A 15,642-nucleotide genomic window follows, 5' to 3' on the forward strand; every position below is an offset into this window, starting at 1 on the left:
CTTGTAAACCATGAATTCACACTAATACCTTCAACGCTAATCTAATACCCCATAGTTCATTCTGGTTTTCTCCCTTTCCAAAGCTGTTTGACAGTGACAGTGAGAAACTCAGTTTCTATTATCCTTAATATATCTAAGTAGTCGATTAATCCCCTTGTAGGTAACCAGTCTTCCATGTTGGCCAGCATACCTCCCCATGGGGATGGTCTCCTTGAGGCTCTGACTTTCCATGACGGCCCACGTACCCACCCACCCTGCTTGGGCACCTTCCCCCCACTTCCTTCTTGACCCCTGACACTGCTTACCAGGCCTGGCCTGTACAGGCGCCCCACCACCACCAAACCGTGCTCTGTCTCTGCAGCTCCTCCCCAGGCCTCCCCTCTACCTCACCCCGCTGGGCGCAGTGATCCCACTCTGAGCCATCGTGAGCCCCTCATGCAGGGACCTATGTTAATTTTAGCTTCAGGCCTGAATTCCTCAGGAGGGGGAGGAGAAGGCCTTCTGGATTCTAATAGGTTTCAGCTCTTGGGAAGCCCCAACAGGGGATTGGGTGGAGGAAGAAAAGTGAGGCTGAGCCCCTCACCTGCCCTGTGTGGTCAGCACGGGCCACATCCACTGACCAGCTTCTGTCAGAAGGCCCTTGCCACACAGCTCTCTCTGTCCAAATTCCAATCACCCCCTTCTCCCCTTACCGTTCATGTCAAATACTAGCCCCCATCATTAGCTCTGGTTTAATGCACTGTCCTCTGTGGTTTTGCTGCATCCTGCCCACACCTTTATAAATAGTCACTTTAATCTACTTTCTTTGAACGATGATGACTTGAATGAGCCACCTGTACCTGCCGGGCTCCTGAATGACAGACCTTTTGAGGAAGTAGAATGATGTGGATGTAAGCAGACTCTGGTGGTTTGGGGGAGGACTAGGGTATAGAGTTCATTCATTCAACCAGTGTTTATTTAACGTGTATTATGTGCCGGATAAGCATTGATGATATAAACATTAGTAAGTTCCACTTCCTACCTTGAGGGAAGTAATGGTTAGAGAAGAGTGGGGCTGGGCGTGAGGTGAAGACCTGTAGGTCCAGAGCCATGCCATGGTGTTAGTATATGCCTTGTGTTAAGGTGACACGGAGGAGGTGATTATGTTCTGTCTGTGGGAGTTGGAGAAGGTTTCAAGAGAAGGTATTACTGAACTAGGTCCAAAACAATGGAGGAAGTTTCCCAAGTTAAGAAGTGTGTCAGGCATTCCTAGTAGAGGAAACATATGTATCAATAATAATACTGATTACCTACAGTGCTAGGCCTCCTACAGAGATGAGCACTAATGCTTACAGTAACTCTCCAAAGAGTCTGCATTACTAACCCCACCTCATATGTGGAAACTGTGGATCAGGGAGAGAAAAGGACTTAACCTAACTTCTTCCAAGTAAAAACGCGGGAGCCAGAATTTGAACACAGGTTTGTCTGGTGCCAAGTTGATGCTCTTTCCCTACATGATGCTCCTGGCACCCGAGAGAGAGGCAGAGAAGTATATGATGTCTGTCCACGCATAATTTTAGATGACTGGGGTATAGGGTGAGAAACTTGAGGCTAGAAAGGTAGGCTGGAGCAAGCCTATAAAAAAGGCCATGTAGAACATAGCAAGGTTTTACATTTGGAGCATGACATTATTAGATTTATATTATAGAAAAAGAGCTCTATTGGAAGAATGAAGCATGGAATAGAGGAGAGATTCCCCCATTCTCCACCTGGCTGTGGTGTAGCCACACTATCTTCCTTCCTGCCTCTGAAACCTCAGCTTCTGTTCTCTCTCAGCCTCTGTGCTCTCTCACAGCTCTGCCAGGAATGTTTTCTCAGCATCATTTGCCAAGGCCAGCTCGTTCTTCTCCACCAAGTCTCAATGTCAGCTCCTCATAAAGGCTCTTCTTTCCTCCCCTCCCATCTAAAGTAGCCTCTCTGGATGTTTTCTGTCTTAGTTCTCTGTTTATTTCCTTTCCTGCACTTGTCACAGTCTATGATTAACTTGGTTATGTATCTGTTCATTTGTCTTTCCTCATGAAAATAAACAGCCCCAGGACAGTGGCTCTGTTTCTCCCATTCACTGTGCCTGGCATATAGTAAGTGCTCAGTAAGTGTTTTCCTAGTCAATGAATATAGCCTGGGAAGCCACTTAGAAAGCTAGTTTAACATATCTGATAAACATAAGAACTTTTGCCGAAGCCAAAGAGTGAAAAGGAAAGGCCTCATTCATGAGACATTGTATTAGTTTGCTAGGGCTACCATAACAAAATACCACAGACTGGGTGACTTAGAAACAGCAATTTATTTTCTCACAGTTCTGGAGGCTGCAAATTCAAGATGCCAGCATATTTCGATTCTCCTGAGGCCTCTCTTCTCGGCTTTTAGACAGCCTCCTTCTCTGTGTGTCCTCACGTGACCTTTTTTCTGCATGCCTGCATCACTAGTGTCCTGTTCTCTTCTTATAAAGACACCCCTCATATTGGGTTGGGGCCCAGCTATACGACCTCATTTAATCTTAATTACCTCTTTGAAGGCCATGTCTCCAAATATAGTCACATGGTTAGAGCTTCAACCTATGAACTTGTGCGGGGGGGGGGGGCAATTCTATCGAATACAGGCATTTTAGAAATAAAATCATCATGATTTGGTAATTGGATTTGAGGGGGAAGGAAGAGTTGAATACCCCTTTTAGGCAGTAAGTATTTATTACGCATTTGAGAATAGCAAAAGATTGGTATGTTTTTAAAGCTAGGATGGGCTTAAACATGTTTTTGTCCTAAAAACTGAGGCAGTTGATAGAAGAAATTGACGATAGAAGAGAGAGGATTTGATTTATGGATGGAAGTCTTAGAAGAGATGGCAAGGAATGGACTCTCTTGGTAAAGAAGCTGGCTTAAGAAAAAAAGAAGTGTTGATTTCTGAGATCAGAGAGGAGAGAAGCAGGAAAGAAGGAGGGAAGAAATAACTAAGTGTGAAGAGTATGGTGCAGAGTGAGGGGTTTTCAGCTGGGTGGTGGTGTATTTGTCTTCTCAGAGGCTAGAGAATTAGGGCTTTCACAAGAGTTAAAGGCTTTGGAAAGCAGCCTGATGGACTGTACTGTGGCTTCATCCTGGGGAAGAAGTGGCTGCTGAACAGCATTGAGGCCCCATCTGAGTTCAGATGCCAGCAGACACACTTGGTCTGCTTCTGTGTTTTCCACCCCACAGTGCTAAGTATTGGTACACTTAGCTTGGTGCCAGGAGTTGGATTTTGCCAGGGTGTTGGAGATTTACAAAGGAGCTGAAAGGTTGTAGGGGACTTGTGAGATGCTTGTTGGGGTGGTTGATTATGGGGTCCAGGCTGGATAGGAAGAAAAGTTAGGTCAGAGGAGCTAGAGTGAGTGGAGGTCTCAGGGAAAGGAAAATGTGGATTAAAGGAAGAAAGCTACATTTTGAATGAAGAGTCTCAGAATAACACACCTTGAATATGATCAGGTTTGGGTAAACGCATGGGTCAAGTGTCATCTCCTTGGCCACAGCATTTTGGTTCAGAGACCAAATACAAAGAAACAAGAGGCCAGAGCAACATTGCTCAGTGCCAGTGAACAGGCAGAATTGTAGCTAGTTCTTCCTTCAGTCCCCACCTAGGAATACTGGCTTAATAAATTCAGGGCTGGGGTTTATTTCAGATGTTGCCTTTTCTGCTTAGCTCTCTGCAAGATGTGCTTGCAGAATTCTTAGAACCTTCTAGATTATACATGACAGATCCCTTCTTTCTTTAAGCATTTGTACTTTAGAAACGATGTCTACGTAGAACAATTTTGAGACCTTTTTAAAATATAGGGCAGCTGGTGGAATAAATGTCAACTCAGGTGGAGTGTTATTTAGGTTTTTGTTACACTTTCAGGTTGATGTCACTGATGAATAGGTTGTTGTCATTTCTGTCGTCTGTGTCATTTTTAAGTGATGTTCATCTCTTTCTCCATTCGGTGGCGTCGGCCTCTCAGGGCTGTGTCTCCAAATACTTACGGGACCATCCCCCAGCTGCTTCTAAATAAATTATGCCTATTATTTTTTCGTCCAAGTGGTAATTGCAGCATTTCAATCCATTCTTACTAATCTCCTGATTTGGTCCTGCATTCATATCTGTGTGTCTGTGCTCTGTTAAATGACAGGCCACTGAAGGATATGTACTATGAAGGATATGTACTATGTAGTCTCTTTAAAACCCTATCTAGCTTTGTGCTCTTCAGGTTTTTGAACTCACTGGTAATAATGCACATCATTTTAACTGTGGAGAATGTCATTAAACTAAAATGGAACATTTACACAGTCCCTTTTGCAGAGAATTTCAGACCAGGAAAATGAATGTGTGTGTCAGACATTTTACAGCACATGAGAATGTGATTTATTGATTTCTGATGGCTCTGTTGGCATCAGTGTATATATATAAAGAGTCACGCAGCCTTTATAAATACAAATGGGAAAGGGCTTTCCATCTTTTTCTTCCATGGAAATAGCTCATACATTTGCAATAACTCAGGCTCCTCTTAGAGATTGCTCTATGTACTGTATATGTTGATTTTAAAATTATACCGTTATTTTATTCTACAAATAGCATATACAATGAAATGTCAGTTTACCAAACAGATTATAGAAATTCAAAACTATTAAAGACGTGAAAAAATAGTCGTATCTTAAGCCTCTAGGTAAAAGTAAGCACGTACCTGCGATGTAATTATTTTAATGGAACTGACATTTTGGCTTTTTCCCTGCTTCTGAAAGCATATCTTAAAGTACTTAGGAAATCCAATATTCCTTCCAGCCTCAGTCACTTACTGGTGATAGTAAATCATACATGACCAAAGGTATCCTTGCCGACCACGCCTTGGTATTTCCATTCTTGCCATTTGAGCTCTATGCTCATGCAGGGAAGTGATTTCATCTGGATATTATTCATTTCTTAGCTAACTGGATAGTTAACATCAACTTCTGTTTATCAGGATCTGCTTCAGTGTATATCAAATAATGTTTAGACTGGATTGGATTACAGATGTGCAAGTAATTGCACATAATAGGCAATCCAACAAATGGAGCCTATTCTGTCCCGTGCATAAGGTAGTTAATTGAAGAGCACAAACTTATTTAACCCGGACAACATCCCATTCTGTGCATTAAACCGCTTTTTTTCTCCTTTATATTGAATACTAAGTGACCACCCCATGGCCTGTGGGAGTGTCTTTGGCCCTGTGTGATCACCAGCCATTGGCTTATCAGATTAATAAATATTTACTGTTGTCATCTAATATTTGCATAATCACCTTTTGTTATATAAATTATTTAGTAATATATGTATGTTTAATTCTTAACTACTAGTTTATACAGGAATGGAGAATAAGGAACTTTAACCTTGCTTTATCGTACAAATGACTAGAATTTGAGAAAGGGAGTCATGCACGTGGCAGATGATATACCAGTGCCTCTCCTTTTCATAAGGGGCATTGTAATGCCAAGGTCACCGTGGACCATTAGGGACAGGTGTCATACAATGACTTACCCTTAAACTAGGCTCGAGAGTAGAAAGAAGAGAACAGATTTCACTTATTAAATCACCTTTAGAACTCATAGTAGTTATCAAACCCTATTCAAAAAATAAAGTTGCCTGAGAAAATATTTTGATTCCATTTGTAAAATTTATTAAAGACCAGTGTAAAGGAATAAAGAATCAATTATAGGCAGGAAGTAAACAGTCTAATAACGTTTGAACGTCTGGATTACGGTGGCAGTATAAGTGCGTATTGAATTTGCTGCTCTGCTTCTAGATTCCCATTAAAATGACACTGGCTTTTTCCCATCAATATATTTCTTTATCAGTCCTGGAACCTGGGGGAAGAATGCCATCCAGATTCCAGAAACTGGGAGGAGTTTCTGCTGGAGGCGATGAAGGTGAGACTAGACGGAGGTGAGAGGTGTCCAAAGTGCAAGTGACCGCCTATAGAGAGCTGCCTGTGGGATTTCACTGAAAGGGACTGTAGAAACTACCTTAGGCAAAACCAGCTGAGTTGTCAGGGCCGGAGGCAAGAGTGGAGCCTTCGGGAGAAACAAATCTCTATCTGGCTCCTGCTCTCTGGAAATGTTCCCTAGGATTTAGCCTCTCAACTGCGGACGTTTACAACACTGCAGAAAATGTTTCCAGTCTATGCTTGCCTAAGGGGTTGGCTGGTTTTCTATGTCCAAAGCCTGGCTGTTTTGCCAGCTAAAGGGAGGCCTAGCCTCACTGATATATCCTTAAACATGTGGTTAATACGTTTTTTTTTATTACAGAATGAATCGCTACTCCCCACAAGTGCAAACCTTTACTTGGGGAAGCATCAGTGGGGTGAACATGCACTTTTTCCTTATCTGAGCCTGAAAGACTTGTACAGGGCCCAAAAGAGTTTCTGAAGAGACCATCTCAATATCCAGTAATGATCCAGCACCTACTGACCTCCCTGTCTTACGATGAAAAGACAGATCAATAATGCGACATAGGAAAGATGTGGCAGTTCAAAAAATAGACCCAGTGTGACAGTTCAGAGAACAAGACCCTCTGTGTGTTACTGAAACAGAATAAAAATGATTTCGACAATATCTATTAGTAAGCTGAAGACCACTGAGGAAAAAGTAGTTGTATTTAAAATAGTAATTGAAGTTTTACAGTGGGCTATGCAACGTGCTAGACATTGGGGATACTATGTTACATGAGATTGTCCTGCGTCTGCTTTCACGGAGCTTATAGTCTAGCAGGAGAAACAACATTGAAGGAGGAGTGTACAGGAAGCCCCTGGGAATATAATTTTCAAGAAGAGAGAGGAAGCTTGTGAGCAGGCATGGAAGTGAGCTTGATGTCGTTAAGGTATAGGCAGACCTCGAAGGTATTTTGGATTCAGTTCCAGACCACCGCTATAAAGTAAGTGTTGCAGTAAAGCAAGTCACGCGAACTTGTTAGTTTCCCAGTGCATATAAAAGTATGTTTATACTTAGTATCTTAAGTGCACAGCAGCATTATATCCAAAATAACAATGTACATATCTTAAATAAAAAATACTTTATTGCTAAAAAGTGCTAACCCTCATCTGAGCCTTCAGAGGGAGCGGTCAGAACCCACACATTTATTAAGTTGACCTTCTTTTATGGGTGTGGTTTGTGGTGCCCTGAAACAATTACAATAGTGCCATCAAAGATCCCCGGTCACAGATCACCATAACAGATACAATAATAACGGAAGAGTTTGGAATATTGTGACAATTCCCAAAATAGGACACAGAGACACAAAGTGAGCAAATGCTGTCAGAACAATGGCGCTGATAGACTTGCGTGATGCATGAGTGCCACAAACTTTCAATTTGTAAAAAAAACGCAATATCTGCGAAGTGGAGTAACACAGCAAAATGAGATCTGCCTGTATTCGTAAATAGCTCGATACTTAGGAACCTTAAGCTGTCTTAGGCAGAGCCAGAAGAATTCAGTCCATGGCAGATTCTTCCCCATCACTGAGGCCTGTGTTTTTCCAGTCTGCCTGGTGAGAACAGACTTTGTGAGTAGTTCTTGCCCAGCCCCCGATTGTTTCCTCCGAGGAGAAGTCCAGAACTTTCTCTCTGAGGTGCTCTGGTTCTCTTCTTTGGTCCTGTGATTCTCTTCCTGTGAACTATAACTGCCTTGGTTTCCTCTGTTACTCAGCTTCAGTGTCTTGTTAGGCCAATAGATGCGTGGGTCGGTGCCATTTACTGGAGTAGGTAAAACTGGAAGAAAAGCGTGTTTTTAGTTTTGGCCATGTTGCATCTGAGGTGCCTTTGAGAAGTCTGTATGGAAATTTTGAATAAGAAGTTGGCTCTGTAGGTCTGAAGGTTAGAGTTCTAAGCATGAGTTTAAAAAAAAAAAAGGGAACCACCAACATATAGATGTTAATTAAGACCATGGATATAAATGACATGTACTATAGAATAGAATGAGAAGAGGGCCCAAGACTTAGCCTTGAGATTTCCATATCTTAATGGCAGAATAAAAGGGATTAAGCTTGCAAATAAAACTGAAAAGTAATAGCCAATGAAGTGAGGTAGAGGAAAACCAAGTGTTTGTATCACTGAAATTAAGGGAGTAAATATTTAAGGAGCGAGTGGTTTGTATTATTAAGGCTTAAGTATTGAATAGATGACAATGGAGAGGTCACCATCAGATTTCACATGTGTAGTTCACTGGTGGTCTTGACAAGAGCAATTTTGGAGGTATGGTAGGGAGGAAAAACCAGTTAGAAGTGGCTTCAAAAGAGAGTGGAAGGAGACAATTTGGAGAGACTGCTTCATTTTTTCCCCTGCATGTAAATCTTAGAATTTCTTAGATCTTAGAATTCCTTGTTGAGAAAGTTCTTAGATCTAAGAATTTCTTGTTGAGTACCTTGAGGCCATTGTTCTCTTTGAAAAATTTCTATTGTAAATGGGGTCTTTCCTTCTGTAATAGAATTGTTGTGTATGTGAAAGCTATTTTTTTTTCTCAGCCATCTTACTCAATTTTTGATAATTTTTCATTGTTTTTCATTTTATGCCCTTGAGTTTTCCAGATAATCATATCACTTACAAATGATGATCATTTTAATTCCTTGTTTCTCGTTAGTGTACTTTTTAGAACCATTTCACTTATTTGATAGTGAGGAAAGCCAGATTGGAATAGGATCGGGGTTGAGTTAAAGAAGAAAGGAAGGAAAAAATAGAGACAGGCATATCTTGTAAGAAATTTGTTATGAAGTGTAAACGGTCATAAGGGTAACTGGAACAGCATGATTGAAGAAGAGAGGTGGGGTTTTGTTTGATTTATTTTTTCATGTGGGGGAGGATTTAGTATGTTTCTTGTCAAAGGAATAGAGGACCCATTGAGAGGGAGCAGTTAACTAGTCAAAGTAAAAATGGAAATTGGTTGCCTATTATAATGATCTCTTCAAAGGCAGGGGTGGAGAAGGCAGTGATCAGAGCACTGGTGGAGAGGTGTTCCTTAGAAAGGAAGCAGAGCACCATTTCCAGGAAAACTGGAAGGAAGGAAGAAAGCGGGTGAAGAAGATGGGTGTGACACTTGGTAATAGAAAGTCTAGGGGTTTCCCGTCTGATCACCACAGGTTCTTCTTCCCCCTAGAAAAGGTAGAAGTCAAAATCATGGACTGGTAGTGATGGGTATGTTGAGATAGGGAGGAAGGTAAAGAGCTTGAGGTAAATGGAGTTTGAAATAGTCACTGAAGAGTGAGAAATTGAGTTCACTGAAAGCAGCAGAATAAGCTAGCTTGAGAGTGAGTGATACGTGGCCTGGAGTTGAAGACTTCATTATCAAACCTGTCTGCTTTAAAGAGTGGATTTTTCCAAAAATACTGGCTGTAGAATGGCAAGGTCCACCACGGACTGGGCTTTTGTCATATGGGCATATCCAGACGATGAGAAGGGCAAGGATCATAGGAACATGATGAGCCAGGAAATCTAAACTTGACAAGGAAGGGAATGATGAAAAGAGAGGAACAATGGACTGGGTGAAAGTAAAGTGATGAGTGGACAGCAGGTCATAATGAGTCCAAGAATGGTCATAGTAGGAATAGGTGAACAAGCAAACTGGAAGGAGGGAGCTGGGTCAGAATAATATACGATTAAATGCTATTGTGATAGAGAAGCTTTGGGGATTTTTCTGTTTTTCCTCAAACGTCTATAGTCTCTTTTTAAATTATCCGTAGCTCTGTAGAAAATTTGATTTTTCACGTATGATGTGGAGTTTCGTGTCTAGCTTAAGAATATATTCTCTGTGTCAATACCTAAACTGTTCTAATCTTTTTTTTTTATATTTAAAAATTTTTTCCTTTAGATTTTTAGAAGTGTGAGTCCTTCAATTTTTTTTTTTTTTTTTCATTTTCAAGGTGGTTTTGTCTGTTCTGGGACCCTGAATTTCCAAATGAATTTAGGATCAGCCTGTCAATTTCTGTAAAGGAGCCAGTTGTAATTTTGATAGGAATCGTCTTAAATCTGTAGATCACTTTTGAGAATATTGCCATCTTAACAATATTAAGTCCTCTGATCCATAACTTGGGATGTCTTTCCATTTATTTATATCTTCTTTGATTTCTTTCGACTTTTTTTTTTTTAGTTTTCAGAGTATGTTTTTCATTTCTTCTATTAAATTTATCCCTTCCTATTTTATTATTTTTAATGTTATTGTAAATGGATTGTTTTCCTTCATTTTATTTTTGGATTGATGTTAATGGTATTGCAATTCCCTTGTACATATTAAGTCTTCTTCCTCTTGTTTATTTCAAACTTTTCTCTTTGGCTTGCCACGTTTTTACTATGATGTGTCTGGGTGTGGATCTCTTCATATTTATCCTACTTAAAGTATGTTGAGCTTCTTCAATTTTTTAGGTCATTTTCATTAAGTCTGGGACGTTTTGGCCATTATTCCTTTGACTATTTTTCTGCTTCCTTCTCTCTTTCCTCTCTTTATGTTAACTCCTGTTACGTATTCATTGATACACTTAATTGTTTCCCATGTTTCTCTGAGGCTCTGTTCATTTTTTTCATCCTTTTTCCTCTGTTGTCTTCAGAATGCATAATTACTATTGCCATATCTTCAAGTTTGCTGATTCTTTCTTCTGCCAATTCAAATTTACTGTTGAGCCCCTCTAGTGAAATTTTCATTTTAGTTATTTTACTTTTCAATCCAGAATTTTCAGTCGGTTCTTTTCATAGTCATTATCTCTTTATTGATATTCTCTATTTGATGAAACATTGTCATCATACCTTCCTCAACTTATTTAAGAATGGTTTTGTTTAATTATTTAAAGGTAGTTATAACGACTGCTTTGAAGCCTTTTTGTGTTAAATCTAACATCAGGGCCTCTTACACGCAGTTTTCTTGCCTGATTGTTTTCCAGCCTATGGGTCATTCTTTCCTATTTCTTTATGCTCCTCTCCCTTCCTCCCCACCACTGCCCCACCCCTCCCCGTACATTTTAGGTTATCTGCACCTGTATACTGATTCCACTCCAAACCCTTCTCCAGGGATTGTTTTTGTTTTCCTGTTAATTTGATTAGAGACTTGGCTGGATTATTTTAGTGAAATTGAATTTTCCTGCACTATGAAGCCTCTGATGATTCTTCTCCAAGAGCATAGCCTTGGCCATGATCACAGTCATGCTGGAGTTCTTTATTCCTTTCCCTGATCTCTCTGTTAAACCATTATAAATGCCTATGCTGAATCTAGTAAGTATTTAAAGTATTTTTTTCCTTAAAGAAGGAGAATATTCCTTTTGATTGTAATTTTATCATTATTTATCATAATCTTGAGGAATTTGTTTATATTTGCTTTGGGGGACGGGATAATCAATTTATATTAGGTTTTCAGTGGTCACAATAAAATTACATTTTGCCATTCACAAACATTGTTAGCCTCTTTCTAAGTATTCTGTTTCCTTGGTAAGCAAGGGGGATAAAATTAATGGGTAGATATAATGACTGTGCTAAAGAATTTTACAATCTCATTTGATATCACACTCAGCCCTTAGGCTCCATTAATTGCTGCCTAATTGCTTTATTGTTTTTAACAATGCCTTGGGGCATAAATTTGTCCACAGTCTGATCCAATTAAATTAGACCACTTTGCAGGCATGGTTTTGAGGCTAGTTTTTGAGATTTGTTTGAACTCTAGGAGGGCACCTCTTACCTGTATCTTTCCCGGGTTCTCTCTGATAAATTAGTTGACCTATGGTCTAGCTTGTTGCTCTTAGAGAGCTACCAGTCTCCCCTTAATTGCTCACCAGCAAAATCTCCATTTGTTTCAAGAGCATCCTTCAGCTTAAGCTTCCCTGCACTCTGTTTTAAGTAAAATCAGCTTTTGGGGGGAAACCTTAGAAGGTCTCTGTTCTTATCAACTCCCTCTTGGCCTGGGAAAAATCTAGAGCCACTGTTCCAGAGCCAGGGACAGGAGTGACACTTGCTTTAGTAGCAGAGATTGGTGGGAATGGTAGCCTGTGGTCTTCACATCTTGCCTCTGCTGGAATGGAAGCTCCACCCTACAGGTGGCTTAGGTGAGGACATTCATGGTCCCAGTATTCCTGGCCTGCTTCCCCTGGTGTAAAGCTACCATCGTAGAATGATCACTGGTAGAGGAAAGGTGCTGCTGAGCTCTTGGCTACACTTGCCAGGAATTTAACCTCTGCATGTCAGGGAAAGAAGGGGATGAGGAAAGCTGTTGACCTGCCCCTCCCATTGAGTTACTGCATTCCTTTACTTGGAGCGGAGGAAAAGGGAGCCCCTTGTCCCTCAGAAGAGGGGGCTCTCTCTGGGGAGGAGCTTCCATCACAGAAACCTGTTGGATGGAGGCATTGCATTGGGGCTTAATTGACACACTCTTGCTGTGGTTACCAAGATTTAGTAGATTTTTTGGATAATACTTTCTTCACATGCTCTGTTCCCTTAGGAAAGATTCCAGAAACATTAAATGGTTGTTGGTTTTTTAATTTTGTTTTTTATAACATCTTTATTGCAGTATAATTGCTTTACAATGGTGTGTTAGTTTCTGCCATATAACAAAGTGAATCAACTATGAGTACACATATATCCCCATATCCCCTCCCTTTTGCATCTCCCTCCCATCCTCCCTATCCAACCCCTCTAGGTGGACACAAAGCACCAAGCTGATCTCCCTGTGCTATGCGGCTGCTTCCCACTAGCTATCTGTTTTACATTTGGTAGTGTATATATGTCCATGGAACTCTCTCACTTCGTCTCAGCTTACCCTTCTCCCTCCCTGTGTTCCCGAGTCCATTCTCTATGTCAGAGTCTTTATTTCTGTCCTGCCCCTAGGGTCCTCAGAACCTTTTTTTTAGATTCCATATATATGTGTTAGCATACGATATTTGTTTTTCTCTTTCTGACTTACTTCACTCTGTATGACAGACTCTAGGTCCATCCACCTTACTACAAATAACTCAATTTTGTTTCTTTTTATGGCTGAGTAATATTCCATTGTATATATGTGCCACATCTTCTTTATCCATTCATCTGTTGATGGACACTTAGGTTGCTTCCATGTCCTGGCTATTGTAAATAGAGCTGCAGTGAACATTGTGGTACATGACTCTTTTCGAATTATGGTTTTCTCAGGGTATATGCCCAGTAGTGGGATTGCTGGGACGTATGGTAGTTCTATTTTTAGTTTTTGAAGGAACCCCCATACTGTTCTCCAAAGTGGCTGTACAGTTTACGTTCCCACCAACAGTGCAAGAGGGTTCCCTTTTCTCCACACCCTCTCCAGCATTTATTGTTTGTAGATTTTTTGATGATGGTCATGCTGACCAGTGTGAGGTAAGACCTCATAGTAGTTTTGATTTGCATTTCTCTAATGATTAGTGATGTTGAGCATCCTTTCATGTGTTTGTTGGTAATCTGTATGTCTTCTTTGGAGAAATGTCTGTTTAGGTCTTCTGCCCGTTTTTGGATTGGGTTGTTTGTATTTTTGATATTGAGCCGCATGAGCTGCTTGTATATTTTGGAGATTAATCCTTTGTCAGTTGCTTCATTTGCAAATATTTTCTCCTATTCTGAGGGTTGTCTTTTCGTCTTGTTTATGGTTTCCTTTGCTGTGAAAAAGCTTTTAAGATTCATTACATCCCATTTGTTCATTTTTGTTTCTATTTCCCTTTCTCTAGGATGTGGGTCAAAAAGGATCTTGCTGTGATTTATGTCATGGAGTGTTCTGCCTATGTTTTCCTCTAAGAGTTTGATAGTGTCTGGCCTTACATTTAGGTCTTTATTCCATTTTGAGTTTATTTTTGTGTATGGTGTTAGGGAGTGTTCTAATTTCATTCTTTTACATGTAGCTGTCCACTTTTCCCAGTGCCACTTATTGAAGGGGCTGTCTTTTCTCCATTGTATATTCTTCCCTCCTTTATCAAAGATAAGGTGACCATATGTGCATGGGATTATTCTGGGCTTTCTATAATGTTCCATTGATCTGTATTTCTGTTTTTGTGCCAGTACCTCACTGTCTTGATTACTGTAGATTTGTAGTATAGTCTGAAGTCAGGGAGCCTGATTCCTCCAGCTCCATTTTTCCTTCTCAAGATTGCTTTCGCTATTCGGGGTCTTTTGTGTTTCCGTACAAATTGTGAAATTTTTTGTTCTAGTTCTGTGAAAAATGCCATTGGTAGTGTGATAGGGATTGCATTGCATGTGCAGTCATTTTCACAGTGTTGATTCTTCCAATCCAAGAACATGGTGTATCTCTCCATCTGTTTGTATCATCTTTAATTTCTTTCGTTAGAGTCTTATAGTTTTCTGCATACAGGTCTTTTTCCTCGTTAGGTAAGTTTATCCCTAGGTATTTTATTATTTTTGTTGCAGTGGTAAATGGGAGTGTTTCCTTAATTTCTCTTTCAGATTTTTCATCATTAGTGTATAGGAATGCAAGAGATTTCTGTGCATTAATTTGTATCCTGCTACTTTGCCAAATTCACTGATTAGCTCTAGTAGTTTTCTGGTAGCATCTTTAGGATTCTTTGTGTATAGTATCCTGTCATCTGCAAACAGTGACAGTTTTACTTCTTTTTTTTGGATTCCTTTTATTTCTTTTTCTTCTCTGGTTGCTGTGGCTAAAACTTCCAACCCTATGTTGAATAATAGAAGTGAGAGTGGGCAACCTTGTCTTGTTCCTGATCTTAGAGGAAATGGTTTCAGTTTTTCACCATTGAGAATGATGTTGGCTGTGAGTTTGTCATATATGGCCTTTATTATGTTGAGGTAGTTTCCCTCTATGCCCACTTTCTGGAGGGTTTTTATCGTAACTGGGTGTTGAATTTTATCAAAAGCTTTTTCTACATCTATTGAGATGATCCTATGGTTAATCTCCTTCAGTTTGTTAATATGGTGTATCACATTGATTGCCTTGCATATACTGAAGAATCCTTGCATTCCTGGCATAAACCCCATTGAACATGGTGTATTATCCTTTCAGTGTGCTGTTGGATTCTGTTTGCTAGTATTTTGTTGAGGATATTTGCCTCTGTGTTCATCAGTGATATTGGCCTGTAGTTTTTGTGTGTGTGTGTGACAATTTGCCTGCTCTTGGTATCAGGGTGATGGTGTCCTCATAGAATGAGTTTGGGAGTGTTCCTCCCTCTGCTATATTTTGGAAGAGTTTCAGAAGGATAAGTGTTAACTCTTCTGTTAATTTTTGAGAAAATTCACCTATGAAGCCAGCTGGTGCTGGACTTTTGTTTGTTGGAATGTTTTAAATCACAGTCTCAATTTCAGTGCTTGTGATTGTTCTGTTTTTATTTTCTATTTCTTCCTGATTCAGTCTTGGATGGTTGTTCTTTTCTAAGAATTTGTCCATTTCTTCCAGGTTGTCCATTTTATTGGCATGTAGTTGCTTGTAGTAATCTCTCATGATCCTTTGTACTTCTGCAGTGTCAGCTGTTACTTCTCCTTTTTCATTTCTAATTCTATTGATTTGAGTCTTCTCCCTTTTTTGCTTGATGAGTCTGGCTAATGGTTTATCAATTTTCTTTATCTTTCCATAGAACCAGCTTTTAGTTTTATTGATCTTTGCTATTGTTTCCTTCATTTCTTTTTCATTTATT

The 15,642-nt window shown here is 40.0% G+C and overlaps 1 protein-coding gene across 1 annotated transcript in view; it reads left to right on the forward strand.

Moving 5' to 3' along the window:
• The window catches only part of ASXL3 (ASXL transcriptional regulator 3), a 110,069-nt gene that overhangs the window by 40,989 nt on the left and 53,438 nt on the right, over positions 1 to 15,642 (forward strand). The window contains exon 7 of the mRNA XM_073789893.1: positions 5,874 to 5,945. Coding sequence (XP_073645994.1) covers positions 5,874 to 5,945 — 72 coding nt within the window. The remainder of the gene's footprint in view (positions 1 to 5,873; positions 5,946 to 15,642) is intronic.

Source organism: Tursiops truncatus, chromosome 13 (assembly GCF_011762595.2).
Source record: "Tursiops truncatus isolate mTurTru1 chromosome 13, mTurTru1.mat.Y, whole genome shotgun sequence".
NCBI lineage: Eukaryota > Metazoa > Chordata > Mammalia > Artiodactyla > Delphinidae > Tursiops > Tursiops truncatus.